The following is a 26,813-nucleotide window of genomic DNA, read 5'->3' on the forward strand; positions in this document are numbered from 1 at the left end:
TACTAAAAATACTGTAATAGAACCCATTAATGATCATGAAAAGGTGGTCTCAAAGTATTGTGTAGATTTTAATGGAATGTGGTGCTCGCATGGGGAAGGGGAGGGATGGCGGCGGACGGGGGCAGTGGCTGCGCTCCGACATGGGAACTCCCAGCGTTTCATGGGTGTTCCCATGCAAACCATGTAAATGCAGGAGTGACACATGTGAGGAGATGTGTTTTCATAACACATCCCCTTGCATAGGGGATATGGCGGCGGGGGGAGAGGCGATTCGGCAGGGTGGAGCAACAACTGCTCGGTAAGCTTACTGAGAAGATCAGGATTAAGCCTTATATTTCTAGTCTATTTGTATCACACTCCTGTTTACAGTATTTCTGTTGTTTATGCAGTTTTTGATCTTGCAATTATGCATTTTCAGTTTGTTTTTTGTTTTTTATTATAACAATTAGGGATGTGCACAAGGCTCTTTTCGTGCTTCGTGAAATGCGTTTTGGGTCTGTATCTCGGGCAGTGCTTTGGATCTGGATCTGTTACTGAAACACCACCATTTTCGTGTTTTGTGTTTCATGTTTTGGATCTGTATTTTTTTTGCCAAAAATGTTGGTGTTTTTTTGCTATTACGCTATAACAATATACATTGGACCTTATTCTGGTTGACTTGCAGCATGCGCAGATGCCAAACATCGCTCCCCTGTGCGAATGCACAGGGGAGCAAACAAACTAGAATAACCTAAATTGTTTGTTTTCAATAAACAAAAAGATGATCCCACTAGCTGGTTGTTCGAAGACCATTCTAATGCTAAGAATGTCTTGCACATAGTTAAGTAGGATAAGCAAATGAAAATGTTTTTAGGATTGTTTTCTCATGGTTGAAAAAAGTAAAGCCTCCTTTGAGAGATAATTAAGAAGAAGATGAGTGAAAGGTTTAAGCAACAAAGATTACTCTATTGCTGGGTCAGATTACTTGGAAGTATTTTTGCTAAAGACTTTAAAATAGCAAGATCTTTATTGACAAATGTGATTAAATAAAGCTCAAGGTTAAGAAAAACTATTGTTTAATTTCAAGGAAAAACAGCATGCACATCTGCCTCTGTGTCTATCTACAGATGTAGCTCATCGTGGGTGCGATACGACCGCACGTGCACAAATGGTGCACCCAGTCCCACCCATGACTCAGCAAGCCGGGCTGTGGCAGCTAAGGCAAAGTTAATAGATGCAGGTTTACAAAAGTCACGCGAGCATGATGGCATATGCGCAAATCATGGCACGCATGTCCCACCTGCCCTGCATCGAAACTACGGTGACAGTGGCTACATCTGTATTGGCCTACACTGAGATCGTACCAAGTAGTCACATTTATAGTGCAATAGACTTTGCGATTTAGCCACGCCATCTTCTGCTAGGGGTGAGCCAAGGGTCTGCGTGTGCAAGCCGCGATGTTGGATCCCTGCTTGCAACGTCAGAAGCAATGCTGGGCTCGCAGTTAAATGTAGGAGGCATCTCTTCTGAGACATCTGTACTGTATGCCTCTTATACAGTAGAGATCAGGCAGAAATGTAATGTGAATTATACAGCAGTATCACTGGACTGGAATTACACAGCAGCAGGGCTGCAGCCCTCCCAGGTAAAATCCACCACTGTTCTCTGACTAAGTGAAGCAAGATGCAGTCTGTGAGACTGCTCTGGCTTCACTGTGACTGGCAGTGACTTCCTTTTGGAGGTCCGACCTGCCAGTCACCCATGGCGGTCCCATTGAGTGGTGTTGCCTCCGGGAGACACCTTTATATGGGTTGCTGAGTGGCAGCCCATAAAAATCGCATGCGCAGTACTAGGACAATACTGCGCTGGATTCAGGACCCTGAATATGCCTATGGGGGCTGCTGCAAAAGCAGCCCATAGAGGCTGGGGGCTATGCACATGCAGCCATGTGCAGTACCGAAGGAGCTACTGCGCATGCGCCGGCCCCACGACGGGGACCAAGAATGGCGGGCGAGGCCTAGGATATGAGGCAGCAGCTGAGAGGGGACCACGAGAACGGCAGCAGCAGCGGAGGGGCATCACGGCAGCCCCCCTCCTCCGCACAGCGGTATCAATGGACTGGAATTATACAGCTGTATCACTGGACTTTAACCGCAGTGCTACCAATGGACTTATTGGCAGCGCCACTGTACTGAACTTATGCAGCACTAAAACTGGACTGGAATTAAGCAGCAGTATCACTGGAACCAGGAACGGCCCTTGAGCCTGATGCTGCTTTAAAAAAATCCAGGGGACCTCTACATCTTTTGTTGCCTGATTTTTTAAAACCAGGACCATCTCTATGAGGCTGGGGCTGGTTATGGCCCTGGGGGCGGGGGACACCACGCCGTTTTTTTTTTTTTTTTCCATTATTTATTTATTTCTCTTAAAAAAAATTTACACTGGAGCCAGCACGGATCTGACTGATCCGTGCAGGCTGCTGCCAAATACAGCTGGAAAATGAGATGTATTTTCCAGCCGTATTTGACTAGCAATTAGAGGCCGTATCCTGCTTAGTAAATTAGGAATCACCATTCGAAAGAATGGGGATTCCTAGTCGTATTCTGACGATTGTATATACATTCATATTCGTAAATACAAATACGAATGTGCCATGAATACGAATTTAAGTATTTTCAGTATAGTAAATGCCAAAAATATGTATAGGCAGTCGTATTTGCATATGGCTGCCTATGAATATGCCTAAAATAGACTTATTTGGCTTAGTAAATGTCCCCCAAAGGCTCTAATTCAGGTTGGCTCAGTAAGCTGCGAACATCAGAGGTTACTGAGGCGCCGCCAGGCCTAATCCATGCCTCCCTGCCCCCGAATCCCCATGGTAGCAGGAGATGTCATTTGATGGTTGCCGATCACCGAATGATTTCTCCTGCTTTCAGCTGAGGTTCTGTGATGTCAGCCGTCCACCGCTGGCAGGCATTGGTCCACCTGTGTACCGATGGAAACGCCCAGTGTTTCCGATCCTGTCCTCCCCTGGCCCTCCCCGCAGGGAACAGCCCGGCGAGTGCGTATCGGGGCTGGGGCCGATTTCTGGATCGTCCTCAAAATACGTTAAATATTCAGTTCTTGTATTTATCAATGCATAAATGTACCAGTATTTGCCTAAAGGTCTAAGTTGATTCAGGGCCAGATGTACTAAGCTTGAAAAGTGATAAAATGGAAAGTGATAAACCACCAGCCAATCAGCTCCTACCTGCCATGTTACAGGCTGGGTTTTAAAAATAACAGGTAGTAGCTGATTGGTTGATGTTGATGGTTTATCATTCACCTTTTTATCACTTTTCAAGGCTTAGTACATCTCGCCCTCAAACTTTATAGTAGCATCGGGACAAGTCTCCAGAATTATCTTTTTTTTTTTTTTTCTGTCTTTAAAACTAGAAATGAGAATAAAAATGCCAGTAATGAAAAGTACAAAATAGACATTGCCAAAAAAATAAATAGAACTCTTTCCTCAAACCTCCATTGATGGAATATATAAGAAACAAGCGGCACTCCATGGGTGTATTTAGAAATCCATTATTTCGTCATGTCGACGTTTCAAGGCTCAAAGTAAAATAAAAGTTCATAGTGGACCTTATTCTAGTTCATGCGCTCCCATGCGAATTCGCTCGGAAGGGCAATGTTTTACTTCTGCGCATGCTCTGTGTGCTAGTGGCCTTGGCGAATAGAGTGTTCGCCAGTCGCTCGCACACACCAGTGCAGACGGCGGGCGTGGGGAGGTGGGCTAGCGGTTGTGCCCATGGTAACGCCCAGCGTTTCACGGGGCGTTCCCATGAAAACGCTGGTCATTCTCATGTTAATGCCCCGATGATGCGGGGGCCGGGGGCGGGCAGCTGACATCACCGGAAGTCAGCTGCCTGCCCTGTCCTCATACAGGACATACGCAAAGCTAAGACGCCTGAGAGTGTCTTAATTTTGAGTGTACACTCCACATCATTCGATGGTCAAATGATGTGGGTCTCTCCCCCTGGGTGAATTCGCCCTGTGAAGGGGGGCGGGCGACAATGCGAGTGGCGGGCAGGCTTAAAAAGAGGTGCTCCGTGTCAACCAGAATAACCCGCGTAGTGCTGCGCAGAACAACAGAAGAAATAAAAATAAGAAGAGACACACGCCACAGGTGTTGGGTGAGCATCACACCTGAGTCTCAGCAGAGAAGTGCACATCTAGGCACATTCAAAGCATTTCAGAAAATGTTTTACAAATATAAAATGAACCCTTTATGTAATAATGCACAGCTGCAAATAAGGCTGGAGTATGGCTAATCTACATACTTTAAATAAGAATCCCACTGTAAACCATGGGAAGCAGCAATCTGTCACTGTAGCTAACTGACACAAATAAATTGTAATGTGAGCAGGGGAAGGGGATTCTGGTAGCCCAGAAACACCCATCCTCTTGTCAAGCGGCTCAAATTATGAATAGAGTATATTGGTATATAATACGATTTTACTATAGCTACCGCAACATCATGCAGTTTGTAGGGACAGAGCAGCGTTGCTGCACATGCCCAGTGTTTTTCTACCAAGTTTGCTTTGTATGTGGACCTGAGTCCTCAATCAGTGCACTGGACCAGAGGGCAGCTACCCGGAAGAAGGGACAGGAGCCTTACCATGTGGCAGGAAAATGGTAGCTTATTGTGCAGCCCAATCCAGCTTATATGGGCTGCAATTGGTGCAGTCCATAAAAACCATGGGCTATGCGCATGCGCAGTCACACAGCATTGTGCAGGTGCCAGGATCTGGGCTGACAGTTTTCTCTTCAGGCAGGGGGTAGCGGCAAACCCTCTACCACATGTAAGTAACAGATACTGCTGCTCCTTTGTATAATTCAGAGAATAGGTGCCCAGTTGGCTTTTCCATATATTGTCCCCTCCAACATGACCCATTCCATTAGGTACAAAATGCTCTGTTCGTGGACTTCCTTGCTAGTGGCAGCTCCAGAGGTAAGGCTGCAGAACAGCTTAAAATTCAATCATGGGATCCACGCTAACTGCCACCCCAACAATGCCAAACATCTCCGGTCAGGACTCATTGGCAGTTAGTCCGTCTCCCCTATATGAATTGTGGCCTGTATTTCAGCCCCACCACCACAAATCTACTTGGCATTTATTTATATTGCTGCTTTAAAACCATCAGTCCATGTGGCCACCAATCAGTCATTTTGGCAAATTGATGGTTAGTGATACATCGCATAATGAAGCGATAATGTGGGTCGGTAGCATTTTTTATGAACTTGCCTAGAAATCCCCGGAAATTGGGCGACATAATGCGGTCGCTAGGATTATACAGACTACAAATGATGAAAGGATGCCACTTAAGTACCATCAATTTCTAGTACATAATCAAAATACTGCATTCATAACAAATTGGTATGGCATGATTTATCTGATGTGCTTCTATATGAGTAGTGTAATGCAGGACATTTCATCTTTGAAGATGTCTTTGTCTGTGAAGATGGCATATGCATTGGTATTATTGTCTTTAAATAAACTTAACATAATTGTATCTTTAACTTTATTTGTTGCTAACTCTTTAAGCTCACTTATGCTGAAGGCGTCTCTTTTGTTTCCTAGAAATTTAAACAAGGCAAATGTCAGCCAAGACTGGACTCTATGGTGCTGCTAATAATGAAACTGGATCAGCTGGACAAAGACATAGACAATGCTCTCTGCTCTCCGTCCCTGTCCCGCAAACCAATACTCAGCGAGGGACATCTACATACTGCATATGTAAGTGTACAGATTGCATTCAATAGTCTTGTCTTTACTTGTGGATTACATTTTTACTGACGTATTCACTTGCTTTTGGTCCAACTGGATGACAAAGATAATTATTATTATATGCTGTTACTTATGGTGCCCATACTTATATGCTGTTACTTATGCTGCCCTTTTGGTGACAAAAGTGCCCTCCTCCAGCACCCTTTGTTGCATGGGCAGGGGGCAGTGGGTGGTGGAGAGTGTAGCGCTATGAAGTAGCCTTAAGGTGGCCATACATCAGAAAGACCAGTATTTTACAATCATCATGATTGTGTCCAATTTCCCTTCAACTCACCTGCAGTCCTTGGTGGTTTTTGGACACACAATGTACTCACAATCTGTCATACAATCCATCTACTCTGCATTACTGTATGATTGAAGCTTCAAGCTGGCCTACTAGGATTAAAAGGATAGGAGTACCAAAAATCAATATTTGAAATTGAATTTACAGGTTGCCAGCAGCTACCAATCTGCTCACATCTGATGTGTTATGCCATTATTAAATAGCCTGAATGCAGCAATCCTCTGAAAACTGTTTTCAGAGTAGTGACAGAATTGTGCAAAAGGACATCCACCGCTCTCTTCAGCCGCCTGCCCATCTACCGCTTCGTAACACTGCCACGGGCCACCCGGAAGCTGCACCTCTCTTCTCTGCTAGTCAGGGAGGAAGTGTCACATGACTCTGGTTGCATGAGCCATCTAAAGACAAATTGCATGTGTTTAAAAGCACACGCAATCTGCTCCCAACCCCAACTGATCTGACGTGCAGCACATCAGGTCAGAGGACCAATCCTCCAATCTCCCGGGGTCGGCATTGTATGATTGTTCGCACACAATGTGCACACAATCTGCATACAATCCATTTTACAATCCATTGAGATTGTATGATTGGGTGCAATGTCTTTCTGATGTATGGCCACCTTAAGCGTGCAGCGGGGATCGTGGCAGAATTAGAAATAAAAAAAAAAAAAAATGGGTGGTGCGCTGATCAGAGGGTCGCCCTGATTTAAACTGTTTTCTCAAATTCTGCCGCTAACCTCCACCACCCACTAGCGTTCCTTCACAATGCTATGCTACACCGCCAGCGTGATTCCGGCCCCCAGTACTACAGGTGCCCATACACCCCTCACTGGGTGTATGGGCACCTGTAGAACTGTGTTTTCCAACTCTGGTTCTCAAGTACCCCTAACAGTTCTCGTCACCTTTGGATTTTTTTTTATATTTGAGGTACTTGAGGACCAGGGCTGGGAACCACTGCTATAGAACAACTGTGGCTAAGCTCAGTCCTCAACTGACCGCTAAATGTTCAAGTTTTGCAGACCAAATCTGGGTCTTTAATATGTGTTATTGAGCAATGAATGCTAGTTGTCTCCATTTACACTTAAAGCTATGCAAGATGTAAAATACAAACTTAAATCCCATTATAATAGGAAGCAGTAAAGCAATAATTGGCACGAAAGGTAGCAAAACTATCCCTGAAAATGATAGACCGGTCAGACTTACATCCATTGTGGGAAAATATTAGAAGGAATAATAAGAGATAGTATCCAAATGTGAAAAGTACTGTAAGGCTCAGCATGGGTTCGTCAAAAATTGATCATGCCAGACTAATTAAATTAGCGTCTATGAAGTCATTAGGGAATAGACTTCGGGAAATCTGTTGATGTAATACTTCTTCTATTGATTTACAGTACTGTCGTTCACAGGTTCTCAAACTCTGTCCTCAGGACCCTGCATGTTTTGCAGGTCTCCTCACAGAATCACAAGTGAAATAATTAGCTCCACCTGTGGCTCTTTTAAAATGTTTCAATGAGTAGTGAATGCACCTGTGCACCTGGAAAATGTGAACTGTGTGGGGTCCTGAGGACCGAGTTTGAGGACCCCTGATATAGGTAGTTACATAGAGAGCAAGACTGCAATATTTGCGGATGACACGAAATTAAGTAAGTAAATGAACTCGGGAGAGGATATGGATACACTACCAAGCGACTTAATGAAACTAAAAAGGTGGGCGGATAGGTGGAAAATGTGGTTTAACCAGGGGTTAAAGTGAGGGGGAACCGGGTGGAACTGAGTTCCACCACCTCTAATGGTGAGGTGGAACATTTTAACCTCCACATTGGCCCTGCACAATAATTCTTACAGGAAAGCATTCTAGTTTGCAGGGGGATACCAAAACCTTACCACTGGCCCTGTCTTCTGCCTAATGGGGGGAGGTGATGGGGTGTAATTAAGTGGCATAAAGAAATGAGTTCCCCCACCTCTGCATGACCACTGTATGCCCTGGGTTTAACATTGAAAAATTAGTAATTCATTATGGGAACAAAAATGAACAAGCTACTTATGGGGTAAAGGGAGTTATTATAGGGAAGTGTGCAGTGGAGAAGGACTTGGGGGTCATCATAGATGAAAAATTGGGTAATAGTGCACACTGCTCAAGTGCAGCAGCAAAAGCAAACAGGACCCTGGCATGGCATTAAAAAGGGAATGGATTCAAGGGATGCCAATGTGATAGTGCCTCCTTACAAGGCATTGGTGAGACCATACTTGAAATACTGTGTTCAGCTGTGGTATCCACACCTTTAAAAGGACATAAATGAATTGGTAGAGGTACAGAGAAGGGCGACCTGTACAGGAAGCAGGCAGGCAGCTTACATCCGCTGATGTCAGCTGCCCACCTCCCACACCACAGGCGCATTTACATGAGAACAACCAGCATTTTCATGGGAACGGTCATGAAATGCTGGGTGTTCCCATGGGCGCAGCCCGTTGCCGCCACCCAACGCCCCCCACCCACACTGCTAGTTATGAACGGCATGGTGTACAACCAGTTTGCTGTGTCCGCTCGCACCAAGTGGCTGTTCATGTGCATAAATGCTTATGCGCATGCACATTCGCTAAACTTCGCTCCCCCGTGCGAACGCACATGGGAACGTACACATCAGAATAACCTCCTGTGTCTAGAAAAGCCTGTTAGCTAATATATGCAGCCTAGTGAACAGGTCTGAATCAGATAACTAGTTTTCAGTCACAAGGGGAGATGCCATTGAAAGGCATATTATATTGTGGGCGAGATTTAATGAAGTGCGATTTTTAGTCACTTTCCGAAATCGCACATTATCGCACTTTTTAAAATCGCGATTTTTGAATTTGCATAGCTCAGCCCTGATTGGCTGAAAGCGTCTCCATGGAGACGCATAGAGCTAACCACGCTAACAGCTTCTATTGCGCTGTGTCAGCGCAATAGAAGCTGTCAGCAGGGACGGCGGAAGCCCGTATTTTTGGAACCAGGTTTGGCTCAATGAGCCCGGGGCTAGTTATGCTCAGGAGGGGGGGACCCCACGCCATTTAAAAAAAAAAAAAAACTTTTACACATATTTTACCATAGAACTATGCACAGATCTCAATGATCTGTACATGGTTCTGTCAAATTCGCCCATCACAACCTGGTTTGCATGTGTGGCGATTTTTAGTAACATATTCTAGAATTCGCATCTCATTAAATTTGCGATTTATATACTGTAGTGTATAATGGGAAAACATCTGGATGCAAGTTCCAGCGTCACTTAAAATTGCCACTTTAGAATGCACAATTTTTGACGCATTTCACATCTCATTAAATATGCGATTTCGGAAAAAGTGCAAAAAATGACTTTTTGGCAAAATGTTGCCCAAAAAATCACAGATCCAGAACACGCAAAAAATATGCAAGCTACACTCTGTAATTAGCATATCAGCCACAAAATGTGACAAAGATGTCCTGAGTCCACTGAGATAAAAAATATGTGGTTACCGTATATACTCGAGTATAAGTCAACCCGAATATAAGCCGAGGGACCTAATTTTACAACAAAAAACTGGGAAAACTTATTGACTCAAGTGGGACCCTCACTCGAGTATAGGTCGAGGGGTGCTTTTTCAGCATAAAAAATGTTCTGAAAAAGTAGGCTTATACTCAAGTATATATATATGGTATATCCCTGTTGCAGGCTGCAGCCAACTACCTACTACTGCTTCTGTTTTGGAGTATTTTCTTTGTATTTTCCTCTTAATGCATGGAATATGATATTGGGATATAAGCAGGGATGGTGATAATCATACTTGCCTACTTTTGAAAACTAATTTCAGGGAGATTATAGTTGGTAATAGAATTTTGCAAAGTGTCCCATTTAAGGTCGTGTCTAGTTCCATATTTGGAGAGATTGTGAACTTGGCACCTAGAAGCGCGGTTGTGTAATTTAAAATGACTTATATCCAAATGTAGATGAGCCCCAAAGCAGTTAGCAAGAGTTACTATACTTGATAATGTCCTGGGAAATGGTGCTGATGATTCAATGTAAATGTATTTATCTCTCATTCCTTTTTTTCCCCAAAAATGTAACCGTTTAATATGGGCTAGGTAAAATGAGGGGGATTGCTAGACTAATGAGGGAGATTGCTGCTATTTCAGGGAGTCTCCTGCAGGATGCAGGAGGGGAGGTAACTATGATGTAACACTGTAATGTGGGCTAGGTGACATGAGGGAGATTGCTAGACTAATGAGGGAGAGAGGGAGATTGCTGCTATGTCAGGGAGTCTCCTGCAGAATGCAGGAGGGGAGGTGACTATAATGTAACAGTGTAATGTGGGCTAGGTAAAATGAGGGAGATTGCTAGACTAATGAGGGAGAGAGGGAGATTGCTGCTATTTCAGGGAGTCTCCTGCAGGATGCAGGAGGGTGGGCAGCTATGGTGATAATGAGTGGTAAAAATAAAATTCAGAGCTTTGCAATCCAGGAGATGAAACTAATTGTATATCTACATGACTGCTGTGTGTCAGTGATTTTGCAGCTTCTCGCATGTGTGATCTGTTATTACTCCGAATTTTGGCCTCTGTCCACAATCGTTGCCTATTGCCAACAACACACTACAATTATACTCAAAATCATTGTTTCCCATACTAGATTATAGGACTAAAGATTTACCTCTCGTTAAACATTTCTGTTTTGGCAGATGGTGACACGTCTTATGATGCAGCATCATTTAGATAATCATCCTGCCAGTTCTACTTTTTCCCATGTGCTTGATTCCAAAATTTCCCCTTGCCTTGATAACTTTAAGTAAAATGATGTTTTGGCTTGGCTAGCAGACTTTTGTGCAAATAATCATCACTTGAGACATTACTGGCAACACTTGGTAATAACATCAGGGCATATCTGTAAAATGATTTCTGACTGCAACACTCTGTAGTAAATAAATAACACGCTAACTAAAATAAACGTACAGTTACATTGCAGCCACAACACCCCATGGCCTAGGGTACAGGTTCTCAGGTCTCACAGGTCTTTTAAAATGTGTTAATGAGTAATGAATGCACCTGTGCACCTGTAGGGTGACCTGGAAAACATAAACTATGTGGGGTCCTAAGGACCGAGTTTGAGAACCCCTGGCCTAGGGGGTGCCTGATTCCTACAGTCAGTATACCAGCATCAGAATCCCGACTGTTCAAATGCCGATAGTTGTCATCCTGACTGACAGGGGCTATTCTACATGGTGGGGTTCCATCATGGCGAGAATAGCAAGCCCGCAAGGGCCTTTCTTGCGCTCACCCCCCTGTCCGAATACTGGGGGTTGGGATTTCGATGTCAGTATATGACCGTCAGAATTCCGACTGTCGAGGGTGAGAAGGATTATGGCCCTTATTCAGTACAAATTTGTTCTCAAAATGGACAAAACCATGTGCACTGCAGGTGGGGCAGATGTAACACGTGCAGAGAGAGTTAAATTTGGGTGGGGTGTGTTGAAACTGAAATCTAAATTTGCAGTGTAAAAATAATGCAGCCAGTATTTACCCTGCACAGAAACATAATAACTCAGCAAAATCTAATTCTCTCTATACATGTTACATCTGCCCCACCTGCAGTGCACATGGTTTTGCCCATTTTAAGAATATATTTGTACTGCGATCAGATCTGAATAAGGGCCCATGTGTAGTATGATTACACATGGGTTAGCATTGCAACTTCACAGTACTGGGCCATGTGTCTAATTCAGACTTGTTTTATATCAGGGTATCTTCTACCTGAGCTCTAGGTTTAACCCACTCTCCAAAATATACTGTCATACCCAGAACCTCATAGCCAGAACCTCGTGGAACTGATGGCAACATTTTGAAAGGGCCCCTGACCCAGTGCTTGTAGAGACATCTCTCAGCAGCAGTTGTTGATGTTATGCCGTAATAGTGCTCTAGTTCATTTTCTGACCTATAGCAGTGACCTAGTTCAAAGTATGTCACATTATAGGACCGCCAGTACACATTATGCCACCTAGTTACCCCAATTCACATTATGGCAGAAAGTATCCCCAGTTCATATTATGCTGCATTACAGTGCTCCAGTCATAGTATGCCGTCACTTCATATTGTACCACATTACCGTGTTCCTGTTCATATTACATAACATAATAATGGCTTTATTGTATACCACACTACAATGAGCAGGTTCAGGGGCATTACTAAATATATTGCAGACTCAATGAAAGTTTGTAAGGGCCCATATGTATCACCCAGGGAAGATGGGCCCCATTCATCTGCGAGAGGCATAGCAGCTGTACTCCCATCACCTGTGCCCATGGTTCTACCTCCCAACAGTCCTGCTTTTCGCACTCTTAACTGAAGTATTTTTCCAACATTGGGGCAGATGTATTAAGCCTGGAGAAGAGATAAAGTGGAGATAAAGTGTCGGCAATAACGCACCATCCAATCTGCTGTTTGGAAATGACAGTTGGGAGTTGATTGTCTGGTGCTTTATCTCCTTTTACCTTATCTCTACTTTATCTGCAGTTTATCTCTTCTCCCAAGCACATCTATATACTATATACCAACAATAAGGACATGGTTTTGGTGGGAAATGCCTGCATTTTTGTCAGGAAAACAGGAATTGGAGATAGCACATGGTCTAAGGGCTCAATAAGCCAAGAATCATCTCCCTTGTTTTCTAGAGTGATCTAGAGCGGACTGTGCCTAGTTCTCCTACATGCTCCAGCTTAGATGCTGCTGGGCTAGTGTGACAAGTCAGGGGGCAGGATGTACTAAAGAACCGCATTTTCAAATGTACTATAGCCCCTTCCAGCAGGGTGGGATTTCCCTTTGGCTGGGCGGTGATTTTACCTGATCTCAGGGCTCTGCAAATTAGAAGCACAGCGCTTAGGTCTGAATAATCCCCATAGGTCAGAGTGAGGGAGCAGACCTATGCTGCAACTTCTATAGTAAATCTAAAGCTCTATCTAAAGCAATACCTATGTCTGAATGGGATGACTCCACCACAGATGGGTGACCAAGGCCTGTTTTGCCACTTGCAGGGTATAAGAATTCCCTTTTGTCTGTAGGTAACTGCCTGTTACTATCTCCACTAACAGCTCCTGTCCTAGCACCTGGGACTGTGTAATCTTGCCAATGTGTGTCATGTGATCACACTACTGCTGCACTTCCTGGATAGCAATAGCTAATTCCTTATTGGTAATTTTCTATGGACCAATTTGACTTTAGTATGAAGCAGACAGCGAGTTCAGAGACATAAGGCTCAAACTCGGGACAGCGAGATCATTTGTAAATGGCCGGTGCTTGGGGGAGATTCTCTAAGAATCTCCGCCCCCCCTTTGCCGCCCATCGCATATTTAATTATCGCATATGTTGTAACATATGCGATAATTAAGGCAAAGGACAGCTCTTGCGTTAAGAGCTGTCCTTTGCGGTGAGTTGCCGGGTCCCAGCAGGTCCCGGCGGCTTCCCCCTCCCTCCCACACCCAGCGCTGCTGCTGCTGCACCGGGCTCTCCTCCTCCCTGCACCCGGAAGAGGATCAGTGCAGGGAGGAGGTCACAGGTCCGGGCAGCACAGCTCTGTGCTGCCCGGACACAGGTGAGGGGGGAGGTGGCGATGCGGGGCGTCGGCGCAGGGCGGCGGAGGGTTGCGGTAGAAGCCCATTGGCTTCTATGGGGCATTGCCAAATTTTTCTGGCGATGCCCCCCGCCGGCGGGGGATGCTTACAGCATCCCAAAATGCAGTAAAAACCCCGATAACGGGGTTTTTACCACATTTTTCCCTTAGAGAATCTCCCCCCTTATCTGGTAGTCACAAGATTACAAGCAGATGCAGGTCTTAGAGCATGTAGATGTTGATTAGCTGAAACCACACAGCCTGGATAATACAGTATTCCCATCTGAATGTTCCAGGCAGAAATCCACAGTATACGAGTTCAAATGGTATATATAACTCAAGATGTTAAAAATAGGCTGTGGGGTGGCGTAGTGGTTAGCATTACTGCCTCACAGCTAGGGTTGCCACCTCAGGCATCTTTGATTCCTGGAGATTCCCCCCCCCCCCCCCCCCCCCACCACACACACACACACACCACCTTCATGTGCACATACGCTCTCGGAAAAGTGGGTGTGGCTTTGTAAAACAGGAATGACCTCTTCAGAAAAGCGGGCATGGCCTCTAATACAGACATGTATTGAAGTCCCTATTGTTACATTTAATAACATATTTCCCCTACTGACAACTCCTACATAGAGATACCTCATACATCCTCCCCTCACCCTGACATCAGTGACAACAACTTCACAGCAACCTCCCTCACCCCCTCACTTCTCTAACATGCATATCTGCTCCAAACCCTGACCGTCCACACACATTTTTATGGGCGTGCCCACAAATATGCTGGACGTATCCCTGCAAATGCGAATGCAGTCATGTCAATGCCTGCTTGGGGCGGGCCGCTCATGTCACATGAACGTCAGTGCCGCCCCAAAGGACAGCGTTCAAATGAGAAGTATGTCATGGCTTATTTTTCATTACAAATGGAGGCAAAATCTTTCAATGGTATATTTCACAAATATGCGCTGCCTAGCAAACAGGTCTGAATCAGTTGGCTTCTGACAAAAATAACCCAAATGTTTGTGTGTACAAGTGGAAAAAGAATAAAAATTGCAAGCTCCACTGGGGAAAGTCCCTATGTGACTGACTTAATGCTTTCTGTTCAGCACTGTGCAGTATGGGTGCTCTATATAATATAACTGATGGCGATTTGCCCCATTGCCGCCATATGCAATAAGACCAGGGGTTGTGCCACAGTAACTGAGATCAGTGGTGCCAAGAGGGGGAACTAAATACCCAGGTCTGATGGAGGGGCCCAGTAGCGCACCCTGGGGGGTTTATGAGTACCCAGAACCCCCCAGGATTCTAAGGGCCCTCAGCTGAAAGCTGAGGGTCCCCTCTTTCCATGGATATAAGAATTGTAAAAATCGGCCCTTGGGAACCGGAGATATCTGACTCCAAAGCAGTGGTCCCCATCCGAGCCTGTTAATTGTTATTCCCAGTCAGATATTTCAGGTTCTGTCTGACTTACTTTTTCTGAGGATATATTCCAAAAGCTGGGACTCTCCCCCTTTGATGGACACTACAAGCTGGTCTTTACTGTGCCCAGAACCAGAGATCAGCCTTCCAGCAGCTGGTTACTGCTCCAGCTCCACACACCTGGTATGTAGTTTCATATCCTCGTTGGCAGATTGCTCTGCCTACTGAACTCTGACCCCCTAGTCCCCAATACCATTTGGTAGGTGGGATTCTCTAGTTTTTAATTCCATTAAAATCTAAGAAATCTATTTCCGGGAACTGGATATATCTGCAGTCAAGCAAGCTGTCCTCCCACCAGAAAATATGAATAATGAGCCCACTCCACGATACACCCCTCCTCTGCATATTAAACATCCTCTATCACCCTGGAAGTTATGTATCAGGGCCCCTTCATTCAGCCCAATGCCCCCTTCTCCCACCCCATCTCCCACCATCTGTGCAGTAAAGGGGTAATTAGTGGAAATTATTGAACCAGGCCCTACATGCAGAGTGGTTGATATAATACCCCCTACCACCCGCGGGACATCAAAGCTTCCCCCACCCCCTACCGCTGGAGGATTGGTAGGGGCCCCAATACATTGCTATGCCCAGGGGTCTACACTGCCGTTGAAGCCCATGTATGTATGTATATGTATATATATATATATATATATATATATATATATATACTCCCAAACACTGCAGCACTCCCTTTTTGAAAACGTGATAAAATTTATTATTAGAAGCAACGTTTCAATACAGATAACTGTATTTTCCTCAGGCCTGAGGAAAATACAGTTATCTGTATTGAAACATTGCTTCTAATAATAAATTTTATCACTTTTTTAAAAAGGACTGGAGTGCTGCAGTGTTTGGGAGTCTATATTGCTGCTACGGTATGCTGACTGCAGGCACCCGTCAAAGCAATTCTACTTAAAGTGGCCGTGCCGGACCACCACGCTACAATATATATATATATATATATATATATATATATATTCTATTATTATTATTATTATTATTATTAATAAACATTTGGTCTATCTATAATACTTTAACTGACCCGGCATATACTGGGTCACCTAAGTGTCCATCTCCGTGCTTTGCTCCACCCCTCTGGAAACCCCCTTCTGAAAATCCTGCGTTTGCCACTGGGGCCCAGTAGGAGTCCTGGTCCTCCCCCCAGTACCTGGAAACAGGTGCTGAAGCAGCTCTTCTTCTCAACCCAGTACCGGGTGCTGTGTTCTGGGCTGCAGAGTGGCCAGAGAGTCACAGGAACATGCCTCACATTGCAATCACAGAAAAAGAACATGCGATATAACACTTTTCATGTGATCCGCCTCAACAATGCGTCAAAATCGCATAAAAAGTGCCCATATCGCACCAGTAGATGGGAGCTTTTAATGTCGCAAAGCACAAGCTGTGGAATTTCAGTAGTACTTAAATAATTAATTAATTAATTAATTAATTAACAGTTCACAGATGGCTTTATTCCTGGACAGAGGAATTTCAACCTTTTCATAGATGTGACACAGATCTTATGGATCATATATTCAAGTGTATCGTCTCTGTAAACTGTGTTATATGATGGGGCTAAAACTATATTAAAAAAGTTGATATTAATGACACGACAATGATATGACAATGATATTATATTTAATACAATACTATGGGCCAAATGTAAAAGGGTGTGAGAATCAGAAATTGAGAGATTATGGGAGAGATTTTCCCCCTTTTTTTTAAAGCGGCAATCATTTACACTGAAAAAAAAAAGGTTGATTTTTCCATGTAATTTATTGCCACTTTAAGAAAATTGGAAAACTCTCCCAAAATCTTTCACTTTTGTGATCCTCACACCGTTTCATTTGGCCCTAAGTGATATGTATTAATCAGCCTGCAATTACATAATTTTCCACATGAGGGAGCTATCTGAATGGAATAAGAAAGATGCAACATTTTTTTTTCTCATTTCTGATCATTATGTCTGTATTTAAAATAAATTAACTCTGCTTCTAATTGAATCCTCCACAAGAATTGTAGAACATGATTTACTTGTATCTATATCATATAAATATGAAAAATAGCCTACAGTATGTACTCTCATGTGTTTTATGTACTCCCTCTTGCTTCAGCCATACTGTAAGCGTTGAGTAACATCTGTATCCTCTGTCCTGTGCAGGTCCCTCTGTCTGGTTCTGACAGTGCTGGAGATGCTTCCCCATTGTGTCACCCTAGGAGGAATATCTCTCGGGTAGACATTGCAGATTGTGCATCAGCTCAGGCATTTTGCAACGGAGCAAAACCAAAAATTGTGGTAAGCATACAGCTCAATGCAGAAACATACATCTTCACCTATTGTACTTGATCAGATTCTTGCTTTATTGTTGAAATGCCGCTCACATTTGTTATATAAATTTAAATAAAAATATATTTCCTATATAAAGGTAACATTACAGGTCATTGTGATGACTAAAAATGTCTAATTGGCAATTTTCACACCTATCTTGACAAATAGGCTTGTGCCATGTAGTGGTATACTGATTAAGTAGTAATTATATTGGCCTGTCCTCAGAGAACATTTTAAGGAATTTCGACTGGTGCGACACATGAAGGGTGATTTCCCCTTAAAAATTGGTTTTCGGAAACAGTTACATATATGGGCTAAGTCTGCACATCTAATACCCCTTTCACACTGCACTTGTTAAACGGTATATTGCCGTTTTTTCCCACTTTAAAACGTTTAAGGCTGCAGTGGGAAAGCGCCAGAGTTAATTTACCAGTTAAAGATAACCGGTATTTCAAAATGTTTAAAAAGCAGAGTCCTACACGTTTCAGAGCCGTTTTTATGCAGTGAGAATGGCTCTGAAACGGTATTTAGTAAAAACAACAGATTACAAACCTGTGATAGGCTGTTCCCTGCATTCTGCCTTGAAACGTGTTCAGGGGATTAAACGGGTTGACTGATGTGAATGGTATTTAAAACGGTAATCTACTGCAATGTGAAGGCTCAGACCCGTTTTAAATACCGTTTAAAAATACCAGTTTTTAAAAAGTTTTGGCAGTGTGAAAGCGGTATAACACGGTACAGCAATAAGACATTTTATAAAAATATGGACATTTCAATATATTTGTGTCTATTTACAACAGCCAATAAAATATAACAAAACTAATTAAAATGAATAGCAAGATAAATCCTTAAAATGAATGATGTAAGGATGTCCATATGTCTGCCATAGCCTCTTCTACATTTCTGCTATTGCGAAGTCAAAAGGTCTATCATTACCCGTTAGGAACCTACTATTAGTTATAACAGGCTCCTCTGCTTCTGACATTCTGCTAAGTGCATTATACACATGCCTCATCTATGCTGCTATGCCCTCAGACAGGAGATGTATTAAACCTTCTAAAGAGGAAAGTCGAGACGTCTATAGCAACCAGTTATCTTCCACCCCTTATTTATCTAGTGCATTAGATAATATGATAGCTAGTTTATGACTATTAGCTATAGGCAACTTCTGTACTTGAAAGGTTTCATATATACACAGATAACTTCCTCTCTAAGGGCCAGATGCACGAAGCTTCAAAAAGTGAAAATGGAGAGTGATAAACAGCCAGCCAATCAGCTCTTACCTGTCATGTTACAGACTGGGTTTGAAAAATGACAGGTAGTAGCTGATTGGTTGTTGTTTATCACACTCTGCTTTATCACTTTTTTGAAGCTTGATACATCTGGCCCTGAGTGCCTTGGGGTTATGGGATACATACACACGGGGAGATTCCTGCCTAATTTCTAAGCGATTTGACTAAATCGCTGAGAAATGAAGCACAAATGGCTCAGTGGGTATACCCCATATTGATGGTGGTGCGTGGCCTCATGCTTCGCTAACGCTGGTCTAGATCGTTCAAGCATGCAGTATAAATCTAGTCAGATCGCTTAGGAAGAAACGGCAAATCCCTCGGGTTTTAAGAAGCGATCTGAGAGATCTGAGCGATCTACGTGACCCTCACTCCTGTAATCGCTCAGCACAAATCTCTTGTGCTAATCTCTCAGTGTGTATGGGAGATCTAGACCGTGGGAAATCTCGCACACTAAATTGCTAAGAACACATCTCTTGCTCAAATCTCCCTGTGCGTATGCCCCATTAAGCAAGGGGATTTGCAGTTTCTTGCTTAGTAATTTGACTAGATATATACTGTATGTTTGAATGATTTGGACCGGTGATCGCAACACGCAGGGCTGCGCATTGCCATCGCTATGGGGCATACACACTGAGCGATTTAGCCAAATGAAGCAGAAACCTCCACGTGTGTATTAGGACTCATGGAATTTTGCAGTCATTGATTAGAAGAGTCACAATAGCTAAAGAGCCACCACCACCTTCGTTTCGGGTTGGGATCATTAGGTCGACCAAAGGAAGGTCGACATACATTAGGTCAACCACTAAAAGTCAACAGGCCTTAGGTCTACACCTTCAAAAGGTCGACATTGGTTTAGGCCGACATGATCATTAGGTCACCACAAGCAATAGGTCGACGTGGGCAAGGTCGACAGTGAAAAGGTCAACATGGGTTTTTGTCCTGAATGTCGACACTGTCAACATGGACACCGTATAGGTGCACCGCGTCCCCTTGCACATGGCTTCGGGCACGTGCCTCACTACGGTCAGCACACTATTATAGTCTCTCACCACGCCCTAGTGCAGGGCTGGGCAACACCGGCCCTCCAGATGTTAATGAACTACACATCCCAGGATGCTTTGCATTAGTTTTGCTATGTGGCCATGCTGAAACTGATGCAAGGCATGCTGGGATGTGTAGTTCATCAACATCTGGAGGGCCGGTGTTTCCCAGCCCTTCCCTAGTGGATTGTAGGGCATGAAATACTGCCTGTCAGCACATGTCGGCTCAAAAAAAAAATTAAAACCCATTTTGACCTTTTGACTGTCAACCTTGTCCAGATCAACCTAATGCTTGTGTCGACCTAATGACCCTGTCGACCTATAGCCATGTCAACCTTTTGAAGGTGTTGACCTAAGGCCTGTCGACAATCATTGGTCAATCTAATGTATATCGCCCTTCCTTTGGTCGACGTAGTGACTGTATACTCTTTGTTTCCCCTTACCAAACAATGAACATCGGTAATTGCAGCAAACAAATCGGTAATTGCAGCAAATTTCCATGACCTGACTTCAAATGACAGAGACAAAGGACAGTGTGGAGAATTGATTTCTAACACAACATTATTTCATCCACCTAATGTCGGACAGGCGCTCTCTCATAAGAAGAACCATGAACCATGATTTCACAGGTAGAAAAATGTGACATTCAGACAATTACAAAAGCCATGCATGTAAATAGCATGGTGGCTAGTTTGATTGTATACAAATGTAATTATTTTAAGGTCTCATGTGCACAAGGTCCAAAGTTTAGGATTTGTGGTTTACCGCTCACATTCAAAGTGCTGAAAGATGTAACTACTATACATTATGTACTGCGCTGCAAAACACTTGTGGCGCCTTATAAATAAAATTATAATAATAATAATTTAATAATTATAAAATAAAACCGGTACTTGTGTATTTTGGCGGCGCCCATCGCATACCATAACGCATACGATGGTATGCGATGCGACGCGATATCGTTCGATAGTGTACGATGGCATACAATTTTCAAATTGTATGCCATTGTACATGGCATACAATGCCATACGATGCGATGCGATTTAACATTGTATAAGCACCCTAATGGGTGCTTATACAATGTTAAGCACCCTAATGGGTGCTTACAATGTTAAATGCACCCCCACGCCACCCCCCCACTATAAACGTGAACCCGAAGCGTGGCGAGCGCAGCGAGCCCGCGAGGGGCGGCGGTACGCGTCATACGACCTTTTCATACCCCCACTATCCATGTCGGCGTGGAGTTGAGAATAGAATAGTGTGGCGAGCGCAGCGAGCCCCGCGAGGGGACGCGGATACCTGTAAAGCCCGCGAAGGGACGCGTTTACCTGTGAAGGTATCCGCGTCCCCTCACGGGGCTCGCTGCGCTCGCCACGCTTCGGGCTCGGTGGCTCGCTGCGCTCACCACACTATTCTATTCTCAACTCCACGCCGACGTGGATAGTGGGGGTATGAAAAGGTCGTAGGACGCGTACCGCCGCCGCTCGCCACGCTTCGGGTTCACGTTTATAGTGGGGGGGGTGGCGTGGGGGTGCATTTAACATTGTAAGCACCCATTAGGGTGCTCAAAAGCACCCTTTAGGGTGCTTATACGATTTTTCATCGTATAGGGGGTCAAAATCGCGTCGCATCGCATGCCATTAGGTACATGGCATGCGATGCGATGCGATACGTTCATCGTACGATGGACATCGGGGGCGCCGCTATAATACACAAGTACCATAAAACCTTTCAAGCTGTATTTTTCACACTTTTTTGAACAATGTTTGAGCAGCAAGTATTTCTGCAGTGGCGTTCATAATATGAAGTTGGGAAACTTGGAAATGTTTTACACTGTAGTCATTAAGCAGGAACATATTTAGGCTGGCTCCACGAGGTTCTATCTGACTCACATATGGTCAGAGTAGCTCTTAAGTAGTTGAACTTTGCCCAACCTTGTCACCTTGCCTGAATTTACATCAAATCTTTTCATCTATGTAAGTTCAGGAATTTCGGTTGCATTTCAAACTTTTGAGCTACAGCAGTTTTATGAACATGTTGGAGACAAATTTCAACAATCTTTATATGTTGTCCACTTTCCCGACTACACAGCCATACAATTGTTCATTATAAACTACGGCATCTGGATGGCTTACAGCAGTGGCATATTTATAATGGGTGCAGTATGCGTGGTGCACACAGAGTTACCATGACCAAATGCCAGCTCTCAATCAACTTGCATACAACCAGCAATCAAAACATTAGCAGGATTTGATCACAGGATGGCTTCACGCTTGTTCTCTACGATCTGTATTCATGTGCAGTCCACAGACCCTCCAACTCATCCAAAAAGAGCTTTATCCTGGGTTTCAGGGTCTCCAACTGTCCATTGAAATAAAAGTATAGGATAGGGACTTAACCACGCCCCTTTACACATGGTCATGCCCCTTTCCGAATTTGTACCGAATTATGCCCTTGAAGGGTATGAGTCTATTGAGGATAATTGCACACCCTGCAAATTTGCAGCCACACCATCATGTCTGAATAAACCCCATTGTCTTTTTCAACAATTATTTACATGGGAATGAAGATAAAGTTGCTCACACATTTATCTGCTAGGAAATGATATAGATAAATATTTTTCCTCAAAGATAACTTTTTTTTTTTTAGTTTTCATCTATAATAATAGTATGAAGCAAACTTCTCACAATACAGAATTGGTAGCAAAATGGGCACAATTTACACCCAAATAAATAGCAGACACAACCATTTCACCATCATCATTGCATCTGCAAAAGATACACACACACACACAACTTCCCCTCTACAGTCATGGGGCGAGATGTATTAAGCCTTGTAAAGTGATAAAATGGAGAGTGAGCCAATTTGCCCCTACCTGTAATTTTTCAAACACAGCCTGTAACATGGCAGTAGGGAGCTGATTGGCTGGTGGTTTATCACTCTTCATTTTATTACTTTTCAAGCTTAGCACATATGGACCAGAAAGCGCAATTCGGCCATACTGCATTGCATCTAAGCAATCGTGTAAATGTGCAGTGGGATAATCTGCAAAAAAACGCCATGTCAGCATTCTGCTTCTCCTTAAGGTATACTAGCTGACATTTCGGCTGCTTATTCCCGGGAGGGGAGCAGCCGTGTAAGTTGTAGAAGGGGGTGTGTCACAGCCAGGTGGGAAGTGCAGGGGGTCTGGGACCACAATACAGAGCAAATCCCTTTATGAAGCAGCCAAGATCACCCACATCATGATGTTACTGGTCATAAATCAGGGGTGAATGGAGATGCCGTAGCCGCTGAGACTCTTGTTCTATTCTTGTTATCGTGCTAAGACGCCAGCCACTGCGGTGCGTTGAACTTCACACCATCCAGCAAACATCATCCGCACCAACCCTATGGTTACTCAGAGTGTCCAATGGTAAATGGCCACCAGTGCCGATGGACCTGCATGCTTTGACGCAGTCCTTGATACACAAACGCCCACTGATTAACCACCCATGAACACATGGAACTCCATGCAATTCCGATATGCTTCCGCTGGTAGTAACTATCGGGATGCATGCACAGTGCTAAATCTGTAAACCACTGAATCATGTGCTTATCCTGTTTGTAGTTATTGGACTATTTGTAATTAAGCATCATACTGTATACATTTTGAAATAGGCAAATTGAACCCTGATGATTTTCTGCTTTTAAATGTAAAATAAAATATTTAAAATGCGCATTCCACTTATACGATCAAAGCAAAATACACATATTTCAAAGTTTCATACTGTATATAGGATTCTGCAATTCTTGGGTTACATCAGTCACAGCTGGAATTAGACTCCAGTCCGACATACCTGCTTTGTTCTGGCTCTAGCTGAGACATCACATTACGCCACATTGCGCAAGCTGGCAAGCACCTTGGAAATACAAGCCTTGACCTCTGTTGTGTTATCCCGTCACATTATACTTTCTCATGTAGCGGTAAAGTAGTTCGAGTGCACCACCTCTATTTGTTTTATGGCCATAGTACATAATATTAGGTTGTTTTTGTCATTTTACCATTCATAATCTTTTTTCATGAAGAATCAATTGTGCTATTATTTATTGTTTTCTATGTTTATTATTGCTGTTGCTAGCCAATTAGGGCAGGACCTTCTTATGTTACTGTACATTATTTTAGGTATGACACCCAATCACGGTGTAAGGTTAGATGATATCTTAACTAGAACAAGCCGTGGTATAAAGGAAAAAGGGTACTCTTTACTTAGAAGGGCGCCCACGATTTTGATCGTGGGCATCGTTAGTAAAAAATCTCGGGCATCTTGGGCATTGAATGCACTAAAAAATCGGGTGCGATCAACCGACGAGATGCCCGAGATTTCCCATAGGGAACAATGTTAAATTTCTCAATTGACCCAATTTTCCTGTCCAATGCCTCAATTGACCCGATTTTTCCATAGGAAACAATGTTAAATGGGCCACAGAGGCCAAATAGGCACCCTGAAGTGTATAATGGCCACCCGAATTGTTAACGCCACCCCACGATCAACGTCAACCCGATGCGTGGCGAGCGGAGCGAGCCCGCGAGGGGCGGCGGTACGCGTCCTACGACCTTTTCATACCCCCACTATCCACGTCGGCGTGGAGTTGAGAATAGAAAGTGTGGCTAGCGCAGCGAGCCACCGAGCCCGAAGCGTGGCGAGCGCAGCGAGCCCCGCGAGGGTACGCGGACAGCTGTGAAGCCCGCGAGGGGACGCGGATACCTGTGAAGGTATCCGCGTCCCCTCGCGGGGCTCGCTGCGCTCGCCACGCTTCGGGCTCGGTGGCTCGCTGCGCTCGCCACACTTTCTATTCTCAACTCCACGCCGACCTGGATAGTGGGGGTATGAAAAGGTCGTAGGACGCGTACCGCCGCCCCTCGCGGGCTCGCTGCGCTCGCCACGCTTCGGGTTGACGTTGATCGTGGGGTGGCGTTAACAATTCGGGTGGCCATAATTCACTTCAGGGTGCCTATTTGGCCTCTGTGGCCCATTTAACATTGTTTCCTATGGAAAAATTGGGTCAATTGAGGCATTGAACAGGAAAATCGGGTCAATTGAGACATTTAACATTGTTCCCTATGGGAAATCTCGGGCATCTCGTCTGTCGCATCGCACCTGATTTTTTAGTGCATTCAATGCCCGAGATGGCCGAGATGAGCGCCCTTCTAAGTAAAGAGTACCGGAAAAAGTAACACTGTAACAAAAAACACAATTTTTTTTTCTTATTATTCTTTCATTTTATTCTATCTAAAAGGATAGACATTGTATACAGATATAGATACATAATTACATTAAGCAGTTAGGATCAATCTGTAGAGAAGACAAAGGGAAGAGGGCCCTGCTCACAGTTGCTCACAATCTAAGGGCCAGATGCACTAAGCTTGAAAAGTGATAAAATGTAGAGTGATAAACGACCAGCCAATCAGCTCCCACCTGCCATGTCACAGGCTGTGTTTGAGAAATAACAGGTAGGAGCTGATTAGTTGGTGGTTTATCACTCTCCATTTTATCACTTTTCAAGTAAATAAATAAATAAATAAATAAAATAATATAGGGCGAGATGTACTAAACATCTCGCCCTATATTATTTTATTTATTTATTTACTGTTTCTTTTATATTCCTTTGCACTTTACAATTGGAAACAGTAATAAAATACATTTAAAAAACTGGGTAGTAACAAACCGACATGGAGGTAGGAGGGCCCTGCTCACAAGCTTACAATCTATAGGGATACATAAGGATAGGATTCCATAGCATGGCAGTCCCACCAGATTGCAAGACAGTCCTGATGCGATGCAATTAGATGTGAATGCTCCTGGTATTATAGTTATTTTGCCCACTGCTTACTCTATTTACACCCTCCAATTGGAATATTTCGGAGATAGTGACTGCTGACCTTCCTAATGCTCCTAAGTAGATCTGTGTGAGATCAGATGTCCATAAGTGCGTTATTGTCTACTGTCATACATTAGCCTCTTCCCATCAGTTGGACAGCTGTCTATTCAGGGTCATATGTTTTCATTAATGCGTTGTTTTAAGATACATTTGGTCATGCAGAGATGGGGGAACTCATTTCTCTATGCCACCTAATTACCCCCCTCCCCCCATTAGGCATAGACAGGGCCAGTGGTATCCCCCTGCAAACTAGAATGCTTTACTGTGAGAATTACTGTGCAGGGCCAATGTATAGGTAAATATGTTCGGTACTTGTTTCCTAGCACGGCGCCCGTGATTTTGTTTGCAATGATCGCGGGTGAAAAAATCGCATTGATCGCATCGCATGCAACCAAATCGCATGCGATGCGATCAATGTGATCGACGCGATTTTTACATTGAAATCAATGTAAAATGGTCCCTGAGACCCAATTTTACATTGATTCCAATGTAAAAAAAAAAAAAACAACCCAAATTTAATAGCAAACCCCCCCTCATGGTTTAAATGGCCCCCCATTGTTAACGCCACCCCACTATTGACGCCAACCCGAAGCGTGGCGAGTGCAGCGAACCCGCGAGGGGCGGCGGTACGCGTCCTCCGACCTTTTCATACCCCCACTTTCCACGTCGGCGTGGAGTTGATTTTATAAAGTGTGGCGAGCGCAGCAAGCAACCGAGCCCAAAGCGTGGCGAGCGGACTTGCATAACTTCACAGGTATACACGTCCCCTTGCAGGGCTCGCTGCGCTCGCCATGCTTCGGGCTCGGTGGCTCGCTGCGCTTGCCACACTTTATAAAATCAACTCCACGCCGACGTGGATAGTGGGGGTATGAATAGGTCAGAGGATGCGTACCGCCGCCCCTCGCAGGCTCGCGGCGCTCGCCACGCTTCGGGTTCACGTCAATAGTGGGGTGGCGTTAAGAATGGGGGGGCATTTTACATAGTTCAAAAGCAATAGGGGGCATATACAATGAGAAATTGGGCACATTGGCCCATTTCCCATTGTTCCCTA

At 44.1% G+C, this 26,813-nt stretch overlaps 1 protein-coding gene and 1 long non-coding RNA gene across 3 annotated transcripts in view; both read left to right on the forward strand.

The window, feature by feature from the left end:
- The window catches only part of LOC146026234 (uncharacterized), a 484,129-nt gene that overhangs the window by 138,975 nt on the left and 318,341 nt on the right, over window positions 1-26,813 (forward strand). The window lies entirely within an intron of this gene.
- Window positions 1-26,813, forward strand: part of DLC1 (DLC1 Rho GTPase activating protein) — a 377,085-nt gene that overhangs the window by 81,016 nt on the left and 269,256 nt on the right. For both annotated transcript variants that reach the window (XM_083170037.1, XM_083170028.1), the window contains exons 3-4: window positions 5,609-5,764; window positions 17,344-17,478. In XM_083170037.1, the coding sequence (XP_083026163.1) occupies window positions 5,609-5,764; window positions 17,344-17,478 (291 nt within the window). The remainder of the gene's footprint in view (window positions 1-5,608; window positions 5,765-17,343; window positions 17,479-26,813) is intronic.

This window comes from Crinia signifera, chromosome 1 (assembly GCF_055691185.1).
Source record: "Crinia signifera chromosome 1, ASM5569118v1, whole genome shotgun sequence".
NCBI classification, from domain to species: domain Eukaryota; kingdom Metazoa; phylum Chordata; class Amphibia; order Anura; family Myobatrachidae; genus Crinia; species Crinia signifera.